The sequence below is a fragment of the Coloeus monedula genome (assembly GCF_965178545.1).
Source record: "Coloeus monedula genome assembly, chromosome: 9".
In the NCBI taxonomy this organism is placed as follows: Eukaryota; Metazoa; Chordata; class Aves; order Passeriformes; family Corvidae; genus Coloeus; species Coloeus monedula.
The window spans coordinates 30,273,693-30,292,600 of NC_138789.1; the positions used below are offsets into that span (position 1 = coordinate 30,273,693).

At 46.8% G+C, this 18,908-nt stretch overlaps 1 protein-coding gene across 1 annotated transcript in view; it reads left to right on the plus strand.

The window, feature by feature from the left end:
- ROR1 (receptor tyrosine kinase like orphan receptor 1) overlaps nt 1-18,908 on the plus strand; it is a 146,565-nt gene that overhangs the window by 89,388 nt on the left and 38,269 nt on the right. Inside the window, exon 2 of the mRNA XM_082286702.1 lies at nt 9,576-9,647. Coding sequence (XP_082142828.1) covers nt 9,576-9,647 — 72 coding nt within the window. The remainder of the gene's footprint in view (nt 1-9,575; nt 9,648-18,908) is intronic.

The following is an 18,908-nucleotide window of genomic DNA, read 5'->3' on the forward strand; positions in this document are numbered from 1 at the left end:
TGGTGTCTGTTGTTAAGCTGCCAGCATGGGGCTCGCAGTGCTCCTGCATGCCCAGGATGGGATGGGATGGGATTCCCTGGAATATCCTTGGAAATCGTGGGAATACAGTGCAAGACCAAGCTTCAGCCGCTGATGAAACTTAAGATCCCCCCAAAAACAGCAGTGAAAATAAATTTGGTTAAGTTTGGATTTTTCGTGATGTTAGTGAGTATCTGAATCCAGAAGATCCTGCTGAACCTTGGATTTAGGAAACTTTCTTACAGTAAATAAGTTGTAACTGTGGCTAAATCAATTAACTCGTTCCATCAATGAAGGGATTAAAAAGAAACCTCTGAAGCATTGACATAAACCTTTTGTGCAGACTAATTACCTGCATAATTGCCTTTGTTGGCTGCCATGAGAGCCTGGATCAGGAGTGCCACGAGGACAGGACAAGGGGCAGGACAAGGGGCAGGACAAGGACAGCCTGTGTCGTGTGCTGTGATTGAAACCCAACCCAGAGCCATGAGAAGGGAGTTCAGTCTTCACCTCCCAGAGCCCTGCCCTCTCTAGAGGCTGCTAATAAACACAAATTAGCAGGAGAGCCTTGGTTTGGGGTTGGTCTCGAGGATGCTGTGCCTGCTGTGCCGGAGCCGGAGGGATCCGGGTCAGGATCCCGCCTGCCAGTGCTTCCCTCAGTGCTCCCAGGGAGACCTGAGCCCAGGCCAGCTCTCCACACACACAAGCAGCAGCTCTCACAACTGGCATCTGCTCGACTTGAAGCAAAATTTAAGAAAACAACCTTTTAGCAGAAGAAATGAAGTTTTAAATCCACCTTCTGAGCCTGTCTGAGATCAGGCTTGTGTGGGTTTTAGGGTGTAAGTTCCTCCTGAACAATCAATGTAGCTCAGTCCCAGCTCAGCCAAAGCATCCAGCTCTGGCATCAGTTAAATATTTACATTCCCCCCTTTTTATATAAATTGTGCTCTATTAGCATAGGTTTCACAGTGTGGCCTTGTGTTTCAGCCTCTGGCTGCAGTTGGCAGCTTGTGCATTAATCACCATCGAGCCATGTAAAATCCAAGGCATGAGGCTGCAGCCATCAAACAGGCAGCATTTACTGCTCCATCATGGGCAGCCAATAAGTCATGGGACAACGTCTGCCTCGTAGCACGAGGATCTGCAAGAGAAGGGAGCGTGTTTACACTGGGGAGACTTCTGTGTATTTAAGGAGTAATTGTTTCAGGCCCTCCCATTAATTCATCGGCTGACACAGGCCCGTTTTTCGTCGCTGCAACAAAAATAATTATCGGGCTCGAAAAAATAGTGATGGATTTGCACATGGCAGCCTTCTGCTGTAATTTTCTTCGCGAGTTATAAGGGTTTAATTGTGGCTTGCTGGTCTCCTTATCCTCTGCAGTCAGCCGCGGCCCCCAAGCGCTGAGGCGCGAGGAGTTACGGCGTGCCACGATTTATGGGGGATGTAAATGATTTCTTGTTTGCCCTCCCTGGGCTTGGCTGCCTTTGCCTTCTTTCAAGCCTTTGTGGGTGGATTTAGTGCAGTGGCACTGATGGAAGCCAGGGACAAGCCAGCAGGTGCAGTGCAAAGCCCAGTCCGGCCACTTCATCCTTCGTCTCCAAACACGTCTGTCCCACCACGCGCTGCTCGTTCGGCTGGTGGGGAGGGAAATGAACGGGAACCTGTGGCAGGAGAGGGGCAGGCCCCCCAGAATGCTTGTGCATGGCACTGGTGCCTTCAGGAGAGCAAATTCCATCAGGGAATGCGGGCTGTGGATCACTTGGAGTAACAAGGATGTGTGGGCTTCGTAAGGGAGGCTCTGGAGGCATCTCAGCTCTTTTCAGACTCTGAGACTTTTGGGAGGGAAACCTTCATCTCAGACAACCCAGATGTTGCTGTGCCAACACTCCTTCCATCCCTCCCTGGACTCTTCTTCACCATTCCTGGCACTGAAGCATCTTCACTTAACAGTGCCCCAGGACATCCTCCTCCTCCTCCTCCATTCCCTTGTGATATTCCGATGGGTTTTTGTGACTCCTCTGTTTTCTGTCCCATCCGCTTCTGGACAAGCCCCAGTCAGGAATTTCTTCCTGCTTTTGTCAGCTTTTTGCTTCCTTCTGTTGCAGTCATCCAGTTTTCTTTGGGTGCTTCCCACTTCTACTTTCTCTTCTGTCTTTTCACCAGTCTGAGATGCCCAGAAGAACTCAGGGCATGGAAAATGGAAAAAAAAAATCCAGGTCTGTTTGAAGAGATGGGAAATGTGCTTTTATTATGCGAATTTCCAACCTTTGTAAATTTGCCTGGCAAGCAGCTCTGCTGTGCCCTCTTCCAGTATTACAGCTACCAAGGATCCACCAGACTCTGGATCCAGATCCAGTAAAACCTCTCTTTATGGGCAGGAAAACACCGTGTCCCTCCAATATCTTCCTTCCAACATCCCTCATATTTCAGATTGAGGAGAGTACAACTAATTATTCCTAGAAAAACTTGGAGGTTCTTTGAGTTCGTGCAGTGCAGGATCATTCCGGACCCACCTGAGCGGTGTCATCCCAGGAATGTGGTGCTCCAGGTCTGCTGGAAGTGCCCTGAAGTGCCATCGTGGCCACATTTCTGCAGCTCAGAAGCACAAAGGCTCCACTGTGAGCTGTGAAACGCTGGCCCTCGGCCAAGTGGCCGTTTCTTTTCTTCATTCCCTGTCATTAAAGCTGTGGCTTGCTCCAGGGTGCAGTGTTTTGCTCTTCTTAAGTGGAACTGTTAACGACCCAATTTGGAGTAATGTAAAGTGCACCCAGATTCCACAGTGACTTCTAAATCCATCTAACATTAATGATAATCTGTAATTAATCGCTGCAATCAAAAGGAATTGTAGGGTGGCAATTAGAAATTTAGGATTAAGGTATTAGCATATAAAATGAGCCTCTTAAAAGCCTCTTCTTTCAAGAGATGTCTCCAATCCCGCTGAAGAAAACAAATTTTAACTGATATGACCTTAGCCAAAGAGCAAGTTACTAAAAGTACTGACTTGTGGAAGGCACCAGGCTGCTGCCAAAACAACTAAAGGTATTTTAAGAGTTTGCAGAGACTCCAGCATAGCAATCACATCATCTTCTGATGACACTGCCATTCAAGAAAGATGTTTTTGAGAACGAGTTTTAATCTTGCCAGTAGCCTTTTGGGGTGGGTTTTATTGGAAACCCCAGTGATTGCCCCCCTCTGAGCCAAAAGCTGCTGTATCCTCCTGGGACAGAGCAGATCTGCAGGAAAAGGGGAGGCAGAGGGGTCAGGTGCATGAAGCACTCCCTGAAACCACAAATAGGGCACTGGGATTTTTTCTGATGGTACATCCTAAATGGGTTAATCCTTGCCCTTATCTCCAGCCCTCAGGAGTTCGAAGATTTAGAAACACTCCCAGGCAGAGAGGTCCTGCTGATGAAAGTGCCAGTAGCAGCGATGAGGGGCTCTGATAGATGGAAGAGATGGGATATGAATGAAGTTCCTAACAATTTCCAGTCCTGCACTAAATGAAATCATCCCTCTGCACGTCTCCCTTTTGAAGCTGGAAATTAATGTCTCGTGTATTTGAAATCCACAGAGCCTGAATTGTTCACTGGTGTTGAAAATTTCCCTATCTAATGCCAATTATTAACCTGCCCAGGGCTATCAATAATGGTAACACAGCAGATAAAGAACAGGGAGATGTGCAGGAGTTTCACATTCTAAGAGCTGGAACAAAATTAACCAGTTAAAGGTTATTAGCACCCCACAACATCATCTCTGCATGGAGCAGCCTGGAGAGCTCCAGAGGGTCCTTTGCCAGCAGAAAATGCATTTTGGACACGGTGATGACTGTTTGGAACTCTGGAGGAATCATTTAAGTCCTGTGAGGAGCAGTTGAGGGGGCTCAGCCTGGAGCAAAGGAGGCTCAGGGGGGACCTTGTGGCTCTGCACAACTCCCTGACAGGATGGGAAAAGGGCTTCAAGCTGTGCCAGGGGAGGTTCAGGTTGGATATTGGAAAGAGTTTCTCCATGGAAAGGGTGGGCAGCATTGGAAGGGGCTCCCAGGGGGGTTTGGAGTCCCCACCCCTGGAGGTGTCCAAGGACGTGGCACTCAGTGCTCTGGGCTGGTGGCAAGGTGGGCCTCGGGCACTCGGGTGACCCTCAGGTCTTTTCCAACCTCAGTGATTCTGTGATCTGATAAACTCTTATCCCCTGGAGCTGCCTAGGCAAGGTTTTGGCAGAACCAGCTTTCCCTTTGCTTTTCCAGCCATGGAATAAGCAGGGGGAGCACAGCTAACTGGGAAAATGCCACCATGCAGCATTTCACCCTCCTCACCGGGAACATCTTTAAAAGTCTGTTCTGGGGCAGATTTTATTGTGTATCCTTGGAGGCTCTTGTCTTCCAAAATATTCGAAACAGCAGCTTCACCTGAGCATGGCAGGTGGAGGCTCCTTGCAGGAATATATTTTTAATATGGACTGGTTTTTTAAATAATCCATGGAAGGTTTGTCCTGTGGGATGAGGATTAGTATCCATAATAGGGTTTGACCTGTGGTATCACATACTATTAAAGGCAGTAGATTCTCCTGGAGAGACACCTGCCTTACTCAAAGAGCAGAAAAGCTCAACAATTCCCCATCTTCTTGCACTTCTCCCTCATTCAACTGATTGAAGTATTCCCAATTCCCACCTCCTTTGGAAAGAGGAGAATTCTAATGCAGACATAGAGAGATCCCGATGTCATGAAAATCCTTTCACACATTAAAGGTATGAGCAGAATTTGAGATTTATGATAGAAATTTCAGGATGGTGCCAGCTTTAAACTGACAAGAAAATTAGTAAAGAATAGGTTTTATCCATTGCAGTCTGTCTAGATTTCCTTCAGCAGCTCCGGGGTGGGCTGTGGAGAGGCTGAAAAGTGGCTGATTGCAAAATGGAATATCTGGGGAGATCAGATGGAAACGTGTGGGGAACTCACAAAGGATCAGTGGAACAGAGAATGCAAAAGGCAGAAAAGGAAGATGAGGGAGATAGGACTGAGAGAAAAAACAGCCAGGAGGCAGATCTGTGGGAAGATCCTGGAAGGGATCAGTCAGGTAGGAACCAGACAGAGGGAAAGATGAAGTGTTGGTCTGGAATGTGCAGAAAAGCAAAAAAAAATACCGAGCACTTAGGATAATTAGCTTTGCTGTAAGTCTGTATGAGTTTCTCTTCCATTCCTGCTTTCCTGGAGTTCTATCCAAGTGGGATGGCTGAGGAGTCTGTTTGCTGGAGATTTTTATTCCCCTCTTTAAGGGGGGGCTTGATGTTTCTGGTAGATCTGCAGCTACAAAATGTTCATGGGTGATTTGGCCAAAATGAGCTGTGCCTAAGTCCCCTGTGAAGTTGTCCTGCCCTGACCCTGCTGCCAGCGTGGGATAACTCCCCGTTGGTGTCTGCAGTCATGTCTTGCCCAATCTTGTTTTTAATGTCTCGGGAAATTGGGCTTTTATCACTTCCTTAGGCAAATTCCTTCACAGGATAACAAGGCGTGCTTGGGGAGGGATTTCTGCTCAGATTCAGAAAGAGGCTTGCAAATGGAAAACTTTTCTTTATGTAGTTTGAACATTAATTCTGAATAGTTTATCTTATTATTCAGACTTCTAGCTTCTTCTTGAAACACCTCCTTGTTCTTTTTGCTGGTTTGGATATCCTGCAGTGAGATCTGAATTGCAATTATATTCATTTTTCTGTCAGAGGAAATAAATTACTCCTGATTATATGAATAATTGTATAAATAGGGTATAGAATTGGGTTATGGAATGAGCCACTGGTGTGATACAAAGGGTGCCCATTAAGGACACACTTGGAATTTTTGTTTGCATGTTTTAGCTGGACTTATCTTCCACCTTAAAAAGATGTGTTCCTGCAAGACCTGGGATTTCCATCTCTGTGTCCCAAAAAGAAGGTCCATCCCAGGCCACGCTTCCACTGGATGTGTCCATTCCTCCACTTAGCATCCACACATCCCTTGTGCTCTAGAGTCTGGTGAGCAGGATATCCTCATTCCTGGACCTATTTTGCTCTCTCCTTTTTTCTGTGCAGATTTATTCCCCATTAAAACCTTCAATTATTTCTGGGCTTGAAGTTATCTCCATTATCTCCTTTTTTTTTTACTTACAGTCTCTAGTTCATCTTACAAATGCAGGTACAGCTTTTTGTAAACCTTACTGAAGTTTATTTAATCACAAAGGCTTTACAAGGCCTGACGTGTGAAATTCACTCCACACTTGTGCAATATGGTGATAAAATCAGATCTTGGCCAACTTTTCCGTGGGGAGTGTGTTTAAATACACTTTACTTGGCTTTTCACAGCCTGTTGTGACTTCTCATTAACTTAAACCCAATGTTTCTTAATAGGTTGGAGCAGATAATTATCTTGCCAGTGTTAAGAAGAAGAGTCATCATTCATCTGGAATGATTCCATGGATGAATGCAGCCTTAACGGGATAATGGCTCTGTCTGCTGATCACATTTCTCAGGCTGACTCTTCTTCCAAACAAATCTGATTGTTCAAGTTAAAGCTGGGCATGAGGGGACTTTTAAGAAGTAAGGATTAGTTTTTAAACTCCACATTCAAAATTCAGTTGCAATATCGACAGGACGAGCGGAAACGGCTTCAAGCTGTGCCAGGGAAGGGTCAGGTTGGACATCAGGAGGAATTTCTCCATGGAATGGGTGGTCAGGCCTTGGAAAGGGCTGGAGTCCCCATCCCTGGAGGTATCCAAGGAACAAGGATGTGTCACTCAGTGCTCTGGGCTGGTGACAAGATGGGGATGGGGCACAGCTTGGACTGGATGACCTTGGAGGGCTTTTCCAGCTTCAGTGATCCTGGGATTCTGTGATCTGATATTAAGCAGATTTTTTTTCCCCCTATTTTGAAGTGGTGACAGCAAATGGGCAAGTCTGTTCCAGTGCCCCTGTGAGCAAATCCCTGACTCATCCCTTCCCAGGGCTGGCTGGGAGCTCACCTTCTGGAGTTACCACAGAGCTGTTCCAAGGGGAGGTGTCACAGCTCTCACTTTCATGCACATCAATCCTGAGTCGTCACAGGTAGAAAGTGAATTCAGGGATGTCTCCTGGACCTTTTTCCTGGGACGTTTTATTTCCCTGCATTGGGGTGGTTGTTCCTACATGGTGTAGCTGCTCTGTGAGATCCAAAGTGATGCTTTGCTCTTCTTTGGGGCTTTCATTGAGGAATATCAGAAAATCACCAGTCACCAGCCTGCAGAACTATCTCACAAACAGGGAAGTTTGGTCTTCTAACGTGGTTTCTCCTGTAGATGAGCTGCTGGGTGCCTGCTCTGTGACATTCATGGTCATGTTTTCAAAGCCTGGTTAAGAAAACATCAATATGAGCACTCTGGAGTTTTAAATAACAAATACTGCGTGTGGCTGTAGTACTGTCAGTACTTTCTGTTTAATTTTGGTTCATGTGTCTTACCTGTTGGTGGAATACGGTTGTTTTGTGGGCTCTTCATGCTAAAATATTTCCGTGTGAGCCAAAGTGGCTACAGAAAATCTGTTGTGGAGTGCCAAGCACGAGTGTGTGACTGAGGTAACCCATTGTCTGTGGGTTTGAGCTGTGCCTGTGGACACAGGGATGAACCAGTTTGGTCCCAGCAGGAGCAGCAGCACCTCAGATCCCAGTCTTGGAGGGGTTTTAGCACAGGAGTTGCCCCATTTCTTGTCTAGCAGAGGTGGAAAGGTAAGGAGGGACAGGGAACTAAGCATCCCAGCCTCTGGTACAGCCTGACACCCACCAGCTCCTGGTCAGTGTTTGGCCACTGGTTATTTGTCACCTACCCCCCATGTCATGGTCACCATGACAGCAATATTGGCACTGGATCCACTTTTTCCTTAAACCCTGCAAGTTTAAGCCATGTGGTCCCAAAAATTAGGGTTAGATAAGGGTTATGTGAGTTAGATAAGCTCAGCTGTTAATTAAAAGCAGAGAATGAGAAGGGATGGACTCAGTGGGCCAAAATCTCAGCTGGTGCCAATGGGTGCCACCTCTGGCTGTGCCACTTCCCTGTGCCCAGGGCCTGTCCCCAGCAGTGGGTTCTGCCCTGGGGATCTGCACGAGCCAGGGTGTACTCGGAGGGGAGTTATAACACCTTTAAATTCCATGTTTACATTGGGAATACTTGGCAGAGTGTTGAATAAGCTTTTAAGCCAGGCCTTATTTATAAAGAGGGCACTGGCTGTGTCTGAAGCAAACGGCTTCGTGGGTTTGTGTGACCTGGTGTTTGCAGTTTCTTGTGATTTTTTAATGGAATAGAAGAGTTACCAACCCGTCAAATAAAGGCAGAACATCTCTGCATGTCCTTGCAGGCTGTGTTTTATGAGTGAAATCTGGGAATAAGCTCAAAGGTGGTGTCAAAGTGAAATGAAGACACTTGGAACATTCCTCTTCTCATCTGACTGCAGCATCCCAACTCTGCCCTCCCTGTGCACCTCTGAGATCATCCAGCACTAGGGGTCCCTCCAGGGTGTAGGACTGGGCTGTGGGGTGTTCATTTGCAGTGAATCTTTCCAGGACTGGCACCCAGAGCACTGCTTGGTTTTGTTTCACGTTCCCTCTCCCACATCAGTGCTGGAACACCCCCCAGCACTGCTCTCCTCCTTCTCCAGGTCAGGTTTCTCAGGGCTGGGTGGACACAGGGAATTAGGAGGTGCACTGCTTTCCCATGCCATGGAATGTGTGTGCTCACCTCTTCTTCCCACCCTTCCACCAGCACTCACTAAGGCTCACAGAAAGTCTATTTATCCCTGGGGGGTGACTCCAAAAGCCTTCCCTGATGCCTGAGCAGCCTCACAGGCTGGATCTGCTGTTACAGGGAGACAGTGAATCCTGGATGCTGGGTGAAGTCATCCACGTTTGGATACAGGGAATGTTCTACCATGACCTAGAGCTGAGGCAGGGCATGCTGGCTTAACACCATCCTCCTCAGGATTTGCTGTTTAAAATTAGGTAAAGATACAAGCAAAGACTTAAATCCCCATTCAGCTTTTTCTTGAAGAGTAAAGAATTCTCCCAGCAATGAGCAGGTGCTGCTGGGGTTCAGATCAGTCCTTCCAGCCCCTGTTTCAAGGAGTTTTCATACAAGTAGCCCTGATAACTTCAGCACATAAACCACATCCCTTCTCATGCACATGGGTTTTCAGCATTCAAATGGCTTGTAAATATTGATAGATAACACCTTCAGCAGCCTCTCAGCACCGTGTTTCCCTCAGCTGTTCCACTGCAGAGTCATTCTACCTCTATAAAACCTGTGAAGAGGTTTTAGGGTGGGTCAAGTCCATCCCAAAGATTGGCTGCTTAATTAGCACGAGGCCTCCCAGTGAACAGCATTGCAAAACAAACTCCAGCCCTGGCCCGCTGCCTTTTCCCCCTTGGCTGCTTCTGCTGCCCAGATGTGTCAGCCTGCCAGCACAGAGCATCAAATCATTTTATTCCTGTGACAGGAACTCGATTCCTGATGATATAGAATCCATATATTAACAGCACCTCTTGGTTTTTCTCTTTTCCCCTTCCAGGAGCGAATTCCTCAGTTGTTGCTGATTTCATGCCCACATTGTCATGGAACATCTCAAGTGAATTAGATAAAGGTAAGAAGGCAGAAAAAAAACCCAAACCACCTGAAATCAGATTTAAAAATCTCAATTTTTCTTGACTTGAACAAATCAGCAAACAAAGGGGGTCGAGGTATTTAAGATAAACCTCATTTACCTCGGGATCCTTCAACATTTAATTCCATGGTTCTGTGATTTCTGGAGATTGCTGCGTTCATTCCTTGTACCAGGAAAATGTTCCACAGGGCAAAAATATTTCGAGATGTTCTGTCACACGTTTTGTGTGGTGGAGCTTGGGATTTGAACTCAAAATTCACAAGCATCAGGCACTCAGTTTGCCCCGATGTGTTTTATTACAAAATTTTGAGGCTTTAATAATACAAAATATTTGCAGGTGGTAATTATGTGTGACTTGGAGCTCTCCAGAGGGTGTATATTGTAAAAAAACCGAGAGATTTCTCATTCCCCTTAGTTTTGTAAATTAAGCATTGTTAATTATTTGAGGCAAATTGCTGAGATTCCCTCATTGCAAGGCAGCGGCTGCAGCTCTTGAGTCAAACTTGTCTTTGAGGATGCTCTTAGCCACCCTCATGGGGCAATTTGTCAACCACTCTTTTCATTTGCCAACCATTAACTATTGAGATGGAAATTTCCCATAGTGGAATTCTGCCCCAGATGGTTTTCCCAACTGTTTTTGGCTGTGTTTTGTTAATGTTTTGTTGAACATGTGTTCATAATGTTTGATGTTTATGCATAAATATGTTTTCTGTGCTTAAGGATGAGGAGAATATGTAATTCTGAGGATTTTAGGTTGATTCTTTCAAATCTGCCTTCCCAGCAGGGAAGGAGCAGGACTTTCTGGTGATCCAGGACGCTGTGGAGAAGATGAAAGTCAAAGGGTTGGTGGGAAAGAGAGAAAAGCTTGTGGTCATTCAGCAGAGAATTCCCAAATCCCAGCAAATTGCTGCGGGAAGGCATTGATAGAAGGGATGTCTTATCCCACTGCAGGGCTTCATCCAGGTGCTCATGGCAGGCCTGGGCTGTGCTCAGGGAACATCCCAAAGCTGTGGGGAAGTGCTGGTGCTTCCCCCAGGCAGGATCATGGAATCACAGACTGATTTGGCTTGGGAAGGACCCTAAAGATCATCCAGTCCCACCCCACCTCCCACTGTCCCAGGCTGTTCCAAGCCCCAATGTCCAGCCTGGCCTTGGGCACTGCCAAGGATCCAGGGGCAGCCCCAGCTGCTCTGGGCACCCTGTGCCAGGGCCTGCCCGCCCTCCCAGGGAAGGATTTCTTCCCAACATCCCGTCTAAACCTGCTCTCATTCCTTGTTTCTTTCCTTGTTTGGCAGCTTTCTTTGGTTTTTCAGAAAGTAGGAAATAACTAAAGTGGCCTAGAAAATGAAAGTAAAGGCCACAAATCCACTCAAAAGTTTGGAAATGCCAGAGAGAGCAAAGCTTTGGCTTTGGAGAGTCCCAGCAGAGCTGAGATTTCTGTGCCAGCGCTGAGCCCGACCCCGACCTTGGTGATTGAACCATTTCCCACCAACTCCACGGCACCTGTTCTGAGCTAGAGATATTGTCAGAAACAGGTAAAATGAAGTTCCCGGCTTCTAATCCACCTGGAATGCCGCAATTAGCACTGCTTGGGCTGAATCCCGCATTCCTGGGGGATTACCGGCCCCTTTGCTGGAGCTGATTAGCATTTAGAGTGCTGGCAGCTCCCACACCTCAACACGGATTTACATACGGGATTAAAAGGCGTTTGTGCCCGAAAAGCTTAGTCAGAGGGGCGGCTTCTCCCGGAGCTCCTGCCAGCAAAGGCACGCAGGTTTTGTCTTGTCCCAGGCACCAACAGGGGCTTTCATGTGGGAGCTGCTGCTTCTCCTCAAAGCCTTGGAAACTCTGGCTTGGATAAAGCCAAGCCCTCGGCAGCACACGCTGAGCTGGGCAGTGGAAACCTCAGAGGAGAAAATGAGGCGTGCGCTCGGCTCCCATTTCTTTTGCATCTCAAGGAGTCAACATCCACTTTGTCTTGGCTGCTCTCAGCCAGGAGGTCACGCCGGCGTCCCGGTAAAACTCATTTGAAAGCCTGTTAAGTTCACCACATGAAAGTGGTTTCCAGCCAGATTTCCCAATTAAATCCCTGCCCGCTCTAAGTGGCTCCAGCTCTACCTGCTGCCTTTTGGAAATGAGCATCTCCTCCTCCAGTGTGTGCCCTGTGCTGGGGAAGGAGGAACAGCTTGATAATAATATTCTGCATTTTGAAATAATGACTTAATCTGGTGCTTTGCCTCGCTGGGTGAGTTCTGCAGTGATTATCTTACAACTGAGCCCTATTCAGGTTTCAGTTTCTATTAAATAAGCTAAATCGACAGCATTAAATAGTTGCCTGTTTATTCTTTTTAGCAGGAAATGAATTTAAAAGAGACGCAGCCACCCGTGAAGAGCTGTTGAAAGCAACGATTGATGGGAGGGAGGAGGTGGTTTCTCACCAAAACCTTAAAAAAACAAACAAACTGGGCATAAAAAATAAAAAATAATCACTTTTAAAACGGGAGAGATTTAGCTGTGAGCATTTCTCTCTCTTTTCCTACTGGTAAACCATGGTGTGCAGAGGGAATGCCACGAGGGAGAAAAAGAAATGAAAATATGATCCCATAAATAATTCTATGAGGAGAAATAAGGGAAGTTGGGGGGGAAAAGGGGGGCTCTGGTGGTGGGAAAAGCCCCATTTCAGGGAGCTGGTGGCAGCATGTGAAGCTTCTCACTCCCAAGCTTCCAGTTGAGATTCCCTTGGGCTGGGGGAGCCTGGAGCAGCCCCAGGTGGGAGATGTCCCATGGGGACAGTGGTTCATTGCTCCAAGAGGCTGGGGAAAGCCTCTTCCATGTGCGTTCCTACAGGGATTTCTCCTTGGATTTCTCCTTCCCTGTGTGTTGCCTCCACTTCTCTCCCCTCACGCCAAGGGACAAGCTCCTGCTCCAGCTCTTTTTTTGGGAAAGCTCCCAATTTCCCATCTTCTTTTCCTTCTTTACAAAGGTGAAGTTGAGCCCTCCATTCAGCTGCTCCCCTCCCACAAAAGGGATCATGGAAGGAGAGGCTTTTCCTTCCTCCTTCCGTCCCATGTTGGTTTATTTACAGAGAAATAGGCCTGGATTGGAATGAGAGCCTATTTACATCTGCTACACTGGAGGAATTGTTTGGGAACTCTTCATCCTTAGGCAAAGATAGTATTGGAGTCTTTGCCAGGAAAGAGTCAGCTTTGAAATATTATTTTACCTGTGGGTAGGACTCAGCTCCAGTGGCTGTTCATTCTGCAGGGCTGGTAAGAGAACGATGCTGTCCCTGCAGCTTCCCCTGATCCAGCCCTCCCAGTGCCCCCATTCCCACCTGCAGCCTCCTCCAGAGGCACAGGGATGTGTCCTGGCTGTGGCTGAGCTGGAGCTGAGGGAACTGGGACTGGGATGCAGCACATTTCCTGTTGCTGGTTCCTCCTCCTCCCAGGAGCTCTTCCCTTGGTCTTTCAGCTTCCAAAGAAAGCCATTACTGTGAGTTTTTGCCTATTTTCCTTTTCCTTTCATGGCCTATCAGCTCTGGCACACAAGTATTAAGCTTTGGAATGGGTCAGAGCTTGGGAACAGTTTCCATTTCCAGACATCCATGGTCCCAAGCCCAGGCTTCGAGCTCGCCACCGCCTCTGTGGGGCACAGAGCTTGTGTGGCAGCACTTCCCAGTCCCATGGTGCTCCCTCCACATTCCCTGGAGAGCTTGGCAGCAGGAGTCAGGATTTTACAGTTTGAGGTCCAGCTGGGATTTATCCTTAACATTCAAAGGCATATCAAGGATCCCTTCCCTGGGCTGGTCTGGGGATCCGCAGCAGAAAATGACAGTGGAGGGTCAAAACCAGAGATGGGAGAGGTGCAGCATTTGGGACTGCGTGTCCTGAACTTCCTGGAGATCCTGGTGTGGGCAGAATATTCCCTGGAAGGGCTGGACAACAGCTGCAGCACAGGAGGAGGCCTTGGAAGGTCTGCAGGACATCCTGGGGCACAGCCTGGCTGCTCATGGAGCTCTGGGGCCTTCCCCAGGGGAAGCTGTGCCACCCCCACTGACAAACCCATGCTGAAGCTGCCACCTTGGCATGTCCTTCCAGGCAGGGAAAGGACTTGGCTGGGAGTTCTTAGAGGGAAAATCTTGGTGATCTCCCAGGGAGAATTTGACTCTTAGGGAAACTGCATCCTAAACAACATCAACACAACCAAACGTGGGGAAAACCACGTGGATCGAGGCCTCCTGCCTTTGGCCCTGGTCCTTTAGAGATTCCAGATTCTCCTTTGAAATCACTGGATGCGAATTTGATACGTGTGCTGAAAGGGGAAGAATTACAGCTTTCACATTCATGCACAATTTACCTTTTTATTTGCCTTTATTATCTGGGGGATATGGGGTAAATCAAGCTCCCCCAATGGGGCTCAGGGTTCTGATTCGATTTGTGGGGTCCTGTTAGTAGCAGGGCAGTAAATTGCTGCTACTTTGTTTGAAAATTTTTTTAGCCACAGTACATTAGCTCCTTTTGTTTGCTTTTCCACTGACGGAGTGCACGTTTTTATTTGAGAATTTGTGTTTCTTGAATGTCTCATTTATAAATAATACAGGGTGTGAAATTCGAAGGTCACAGAATGCGGCCTGAAAATGAAACCACCCTGAGTAACTTTGGGCTTTCACGGCAAAAATCTCTCACAAAAAGCTTCACTTACATCAGATTTTTTATACAGTCTGAGTGTGTGCAGTGAATATTGACCATTATACATAAGGTAACTATATATAATAACCTTTTCCTGGCTCATCCAGCTATCTTTGTTTATTTGAAAGATTGATAGATCAGAGGGTCAAGGGACGTGTTTTATTGTACATTTCTGTTCCAAATTTCCTGACATTTTTGGTGGAAAAAAAAAATAGACCTTTAAAAGGCACAGAAAGGGCTAATAAGAACCAGATCCTAAAGTGATGCTATGTCAAGATGTCAGAAATAACAGCTTTTCTTTGACTCCACAGCATTAATCTTGAGGCACAGACCTTTCCATACACCCTCCCTTTAGTGCTGGAGTTTTTCTTTGTGGCTTCTTACTGCAGAGCAGCTTCCAAAGTGACAACAGAATCCCTTGATGGTTTTCAGTAGTTGGCTTTATAGCTGGATGTGGACATTTGTTTACCTATTCCAAATCATGGGTTTTTTTGGTGATAAAGTTTAGAGGTTTCCTACTTGGGCTATAAAACCAGTTCCTGAGTAAAGAAAAGCTTCATTTCCCCTCAAGGTGACCTCCGAGACATCTGTCCTTAAACCTCAGAGGTGACTCATGAAAGGAGGGGCAGATGTGACTCTCAAATGCATCTCAAGAGTTCACAGAGGGCAGTGAGTTGTCCAGTTCCCATCTAAAAGCAGTGGGATTCAGGTTCCAGATAATTTTTTGGAAGTCTGGTTTCCCTCCACAAGCCCAGCGCTGTCTCTAAGCTGCTAATTATCAGAATATAACAAATAATTCTGAGAATCCCAGTGACAGTCACATGGGGAGATCTGAAAAGCCATGGAGCTGTGCCCTGCCTGGTTGAGCTCAGGGAGTTATCCTGGGTGGTACTGAACCCTCTGGATGGAGTCTGGGAAGGGAAAGTCCAGGACACAGCTTCCATGTGCATCCCAGATTGACCCTGCACATCACTGAGGAAACCCACTGGGAATTAATCTGGGCAAGCAAAGGCAGCAGAGGGTTTCCTTCTGTCTCAAGACTGTTGATGTTGGATATTTCCGCATGATTATCTGGACTTCTTTAACCCTGATACTCTCCAAGAGTTGCCAAATCACGGGTTGAGTGTGGCATCTCTTCCCTCCCACAGTCACTCCTCTTTTTTATTCATTTAAAATAAGTGACATTCCAAGGGGGAGTTTTCCTTTTACCCTCTTTTAATAACAAGGTCTGGTGATCAGACCCATGGGGAGTTGTTTTCCTTTGTGAGTTATGGGCAGATCCAGCAATCCATGGTGAATCCTTTTCCCAACAGAGAAATACGTGCCCTGTGCGTGGCCACGCTTCCATCACAAATCCTGCTGGTTCCTTCTTTCTCATGGAGCAGCCAGCAAGCCCCTCTGGCATCTTCAGGCTGGGTGGGCCCTGTGTTGTTGGCCTTCTCCAAAGACAACTATTCCATGTGGAAAATTTCCAAGGGACTGAGCTCCGTGCCGGTGCCGATATTTGTGAGTACGGAGCACGTCCAGGTGTGGCACCACACTGGACTCGTGGACAATCCAAGGCTCTGGATGGAGGAAAATGCTGCTTTCCAGGCTAATACATGAAATGGGACAGAGTGTGTCAGCCCCTCTGGTGTGGCCAAGAGTTCCTTCCCTTTAGATAAAGGTTTTCAACTCTGTTATCAATCACTGAACGTTCTTTGCAGTCACTGACAGAGACATTTTTGGGCATTTTTCCAGTGCGTGCACTGACAAAGAACCAGGGAGCTGCCAAACCTTTCAGTTCACAAAGAGAATTCAAGGCCAGGTTGGACAGGGCTTGATCAGCCTGGTCTAGTGGAAGGGTCCCTTCCAGTGAGCTGATCATTGAGGTCCCTCCCAGCCCAAACCATTCCAGGGTTCCATAAGTGCAACAAGCAGCCTGGAATATTGATGTCCCACTGCCTTGCTCCAGCCAGGTCAGGTTCTGCTTTCTCTGCTGCAGGTTTGAATCTTCAAATCCAGAATGAAATGATTTCTCCAGGCCAGCAGCTGGAAAAGGTGTCCCCACAGCTGCTTGAGGAAAGGTCTGGAGATGTTCCTTTGCAGAGAGCTGTGTTGTTTCCCACCTGTAATGGAAGGAACTTGGCGCACCAGCCTCTCTGGTGCACCTGGATTAAAGCTGGTTTAGGCTTGAGCAGAGACTTTAATTTTAGCTTTTCTTTGAATATTCCGAAAGATCAGAAGGGCAGAAAGAGAAGGATAAATGAAACAACAACTCTTCTCATAAAATGACCCTTCCAGGGTCTAATCCTGCATCCCCATCGTGCTTTAAACACCTTGTGAAATCAGAAACATGCAGCACACACGGTGCTGGGGGGAAAGGTCTCGCTGTGGCCAACAAACTCCTCCTGCAAGCCAAGAGGGTGTTACTGCTCTAAGATGTGTCTGTGGTAATTTAGGATAGAGTAACTGTGTGGTCACAGAGCAGATTAACATTCCTTGGCCGGCCAGGATGAGCTTTTATTTTGAAAGCCACCTGGGTTCCACTTAAAAGCAGTAGAATAGTGGAGGATTTATTAGGACTGGGCAGGCTCCTATTTAACAATGTCAAGGCAGAGCTGTGGAAATACAGACACTTTTCTTCTTTGGAGACGTGCAACGCTTTACATTTCATCCTTGCACAGCTGTTGCTGCTCTGTAACATCAAACCAGCACAAAGTTTGGCCATGAAGAATACCTAATATTTGGGTTTTATATGCAGTGTCTCCAATTTATGCGCTCAGAATCAGGAGGATGACTTATGATGTGTTGTGTTTGCCTTGGCAACGGCTCAAACCCAGAAATATATTTCAGGCTTGGCTTTCCAGATATTATCTCAAGTCATTTAAAAGTTCATTATAGGGCACCCGCTAGTGCTGCTCTAGTAAAGGGGCTGTCAGCATTTTTCAAGGGTTTATAACTCAGCCATTAAAAAAAACCTCTCTGTGGGCTGAAACTTGGCATTCAGGGTCTAGGCCCAGCAGTAAATTGTTTTTACAAATTAAAAAAAAATCAGTTTGACTATTATTAAATTATAGGTGGGCTAAATTTTATTTAGAACTCTTTCAGGCTATTCTCCTGTACTCCTGTAAATTAAAACGTTTCCCAAATGTTTTTATAGAGTGCTACTCTAAAATATGGACAGGCTTTTGTTCTGTGCTTGAAACCCTGAGATTTAACTTAAAATATAATAACAGTGCTTATCCCAGCATAGCACTTTTCACCTTCAAAGTGCTTTATGAGCATTATCTCATTAATGTACATAGCAGCCTCCCCATGATGTAAGGGATTATTATCCTCACTTTATGGCTGGAGACATCGAGCCAAAAGGTTTAAGGGTGTTTTTAAAAGGCCTTAGTTGCACAAATCCCATGTGAGCTTTGATTGGCTTTGGGTGTCTACTTCCCTTTGGCTCTTCTAAAAATCACAACTGAGCTGATTCACCCAAGACTGCTCAGAGCCAGGATTAAACTCAGACTTTCCAAAGGCTGGTGCCACCAGCCTGGTTCATTCCCAGTACACAAGGACTGTCCTTTTTCTAAGAAATTCTTCTTTAGGTCAGAGGGAGTCAACTCCATCTGGAGAGCTGCTGGATGGCAGGACACTGTCAGATTAATTATGGGGAAATGGTTTGGGTTGGAAGGGACCTTAAAGCTCATCCCGTTCCGTCCCTGCCACGGGACACTTTCCACTATCCCAGGTTGCTCCAACCTGGCCTTGGACACTTCAGGGATGGGGCAGCCACAGCTGCTCTGGGAACACCATGCCAGGGCCTCCCCACCCTCACAGGGAAGAATCACAGAATTCACACAGAATTTCTCCTTTGATGGGCTTTGGAAGGTGCCAGAGACAATAAAAATACAACCAGGCTTCTCTCCAGCCCCTCCACACCAGGCAAGGGCAGCGATGGATGAGTTTTGTGCATGCCAGGGAAGGGATGCTCATCATTTTGTGTGCCTCTGTAGCAATCCAAGGTTTCTTGGGAGTTCATTTTTCATTCCAGAACTGCTTTATCCATGAGAAACATCTCACACAGCTCCCAATGGCTTCAAACCTGCCCTGTTTAAATCTCATCTCAGGTGAGCTGCTTGATCTGGTTTATGATTCAGATGCTAAATTTATGGATTTGAGGACTAATCTAGGGTGAGTTTAGCAGATGATTTTGTTTTAGTGTTTCTGCAGCAGCTCATGGAGGAAGGTGGAGAACAATTAGAGGAGTCAGCAGCTGCTGAGGCTGAGGCCACTTCTCTTGGTCCCTTACAGAGAAGTTGCCCCACAGCTCTTGTGTTATATCCACACTTTTTCACTGACTTACGATTTCTACTGATACATCAAAATCCAGGCTTTGGAAACCTGCCCTCCATCCTTACTCCTTTATTTGCCTCTCCTTTATTCCTCAGGATCTTTAAAACATTCTGCTCACTGTGCTGTTTGTCAGCCAACCCATCCCAGGGCTGTGTTTCTCTCCCTGTTAGGCTGGAGATGTCGGAGGCAGTCTCCAGAACATTATCAGGAATTGTATGAACGGCTT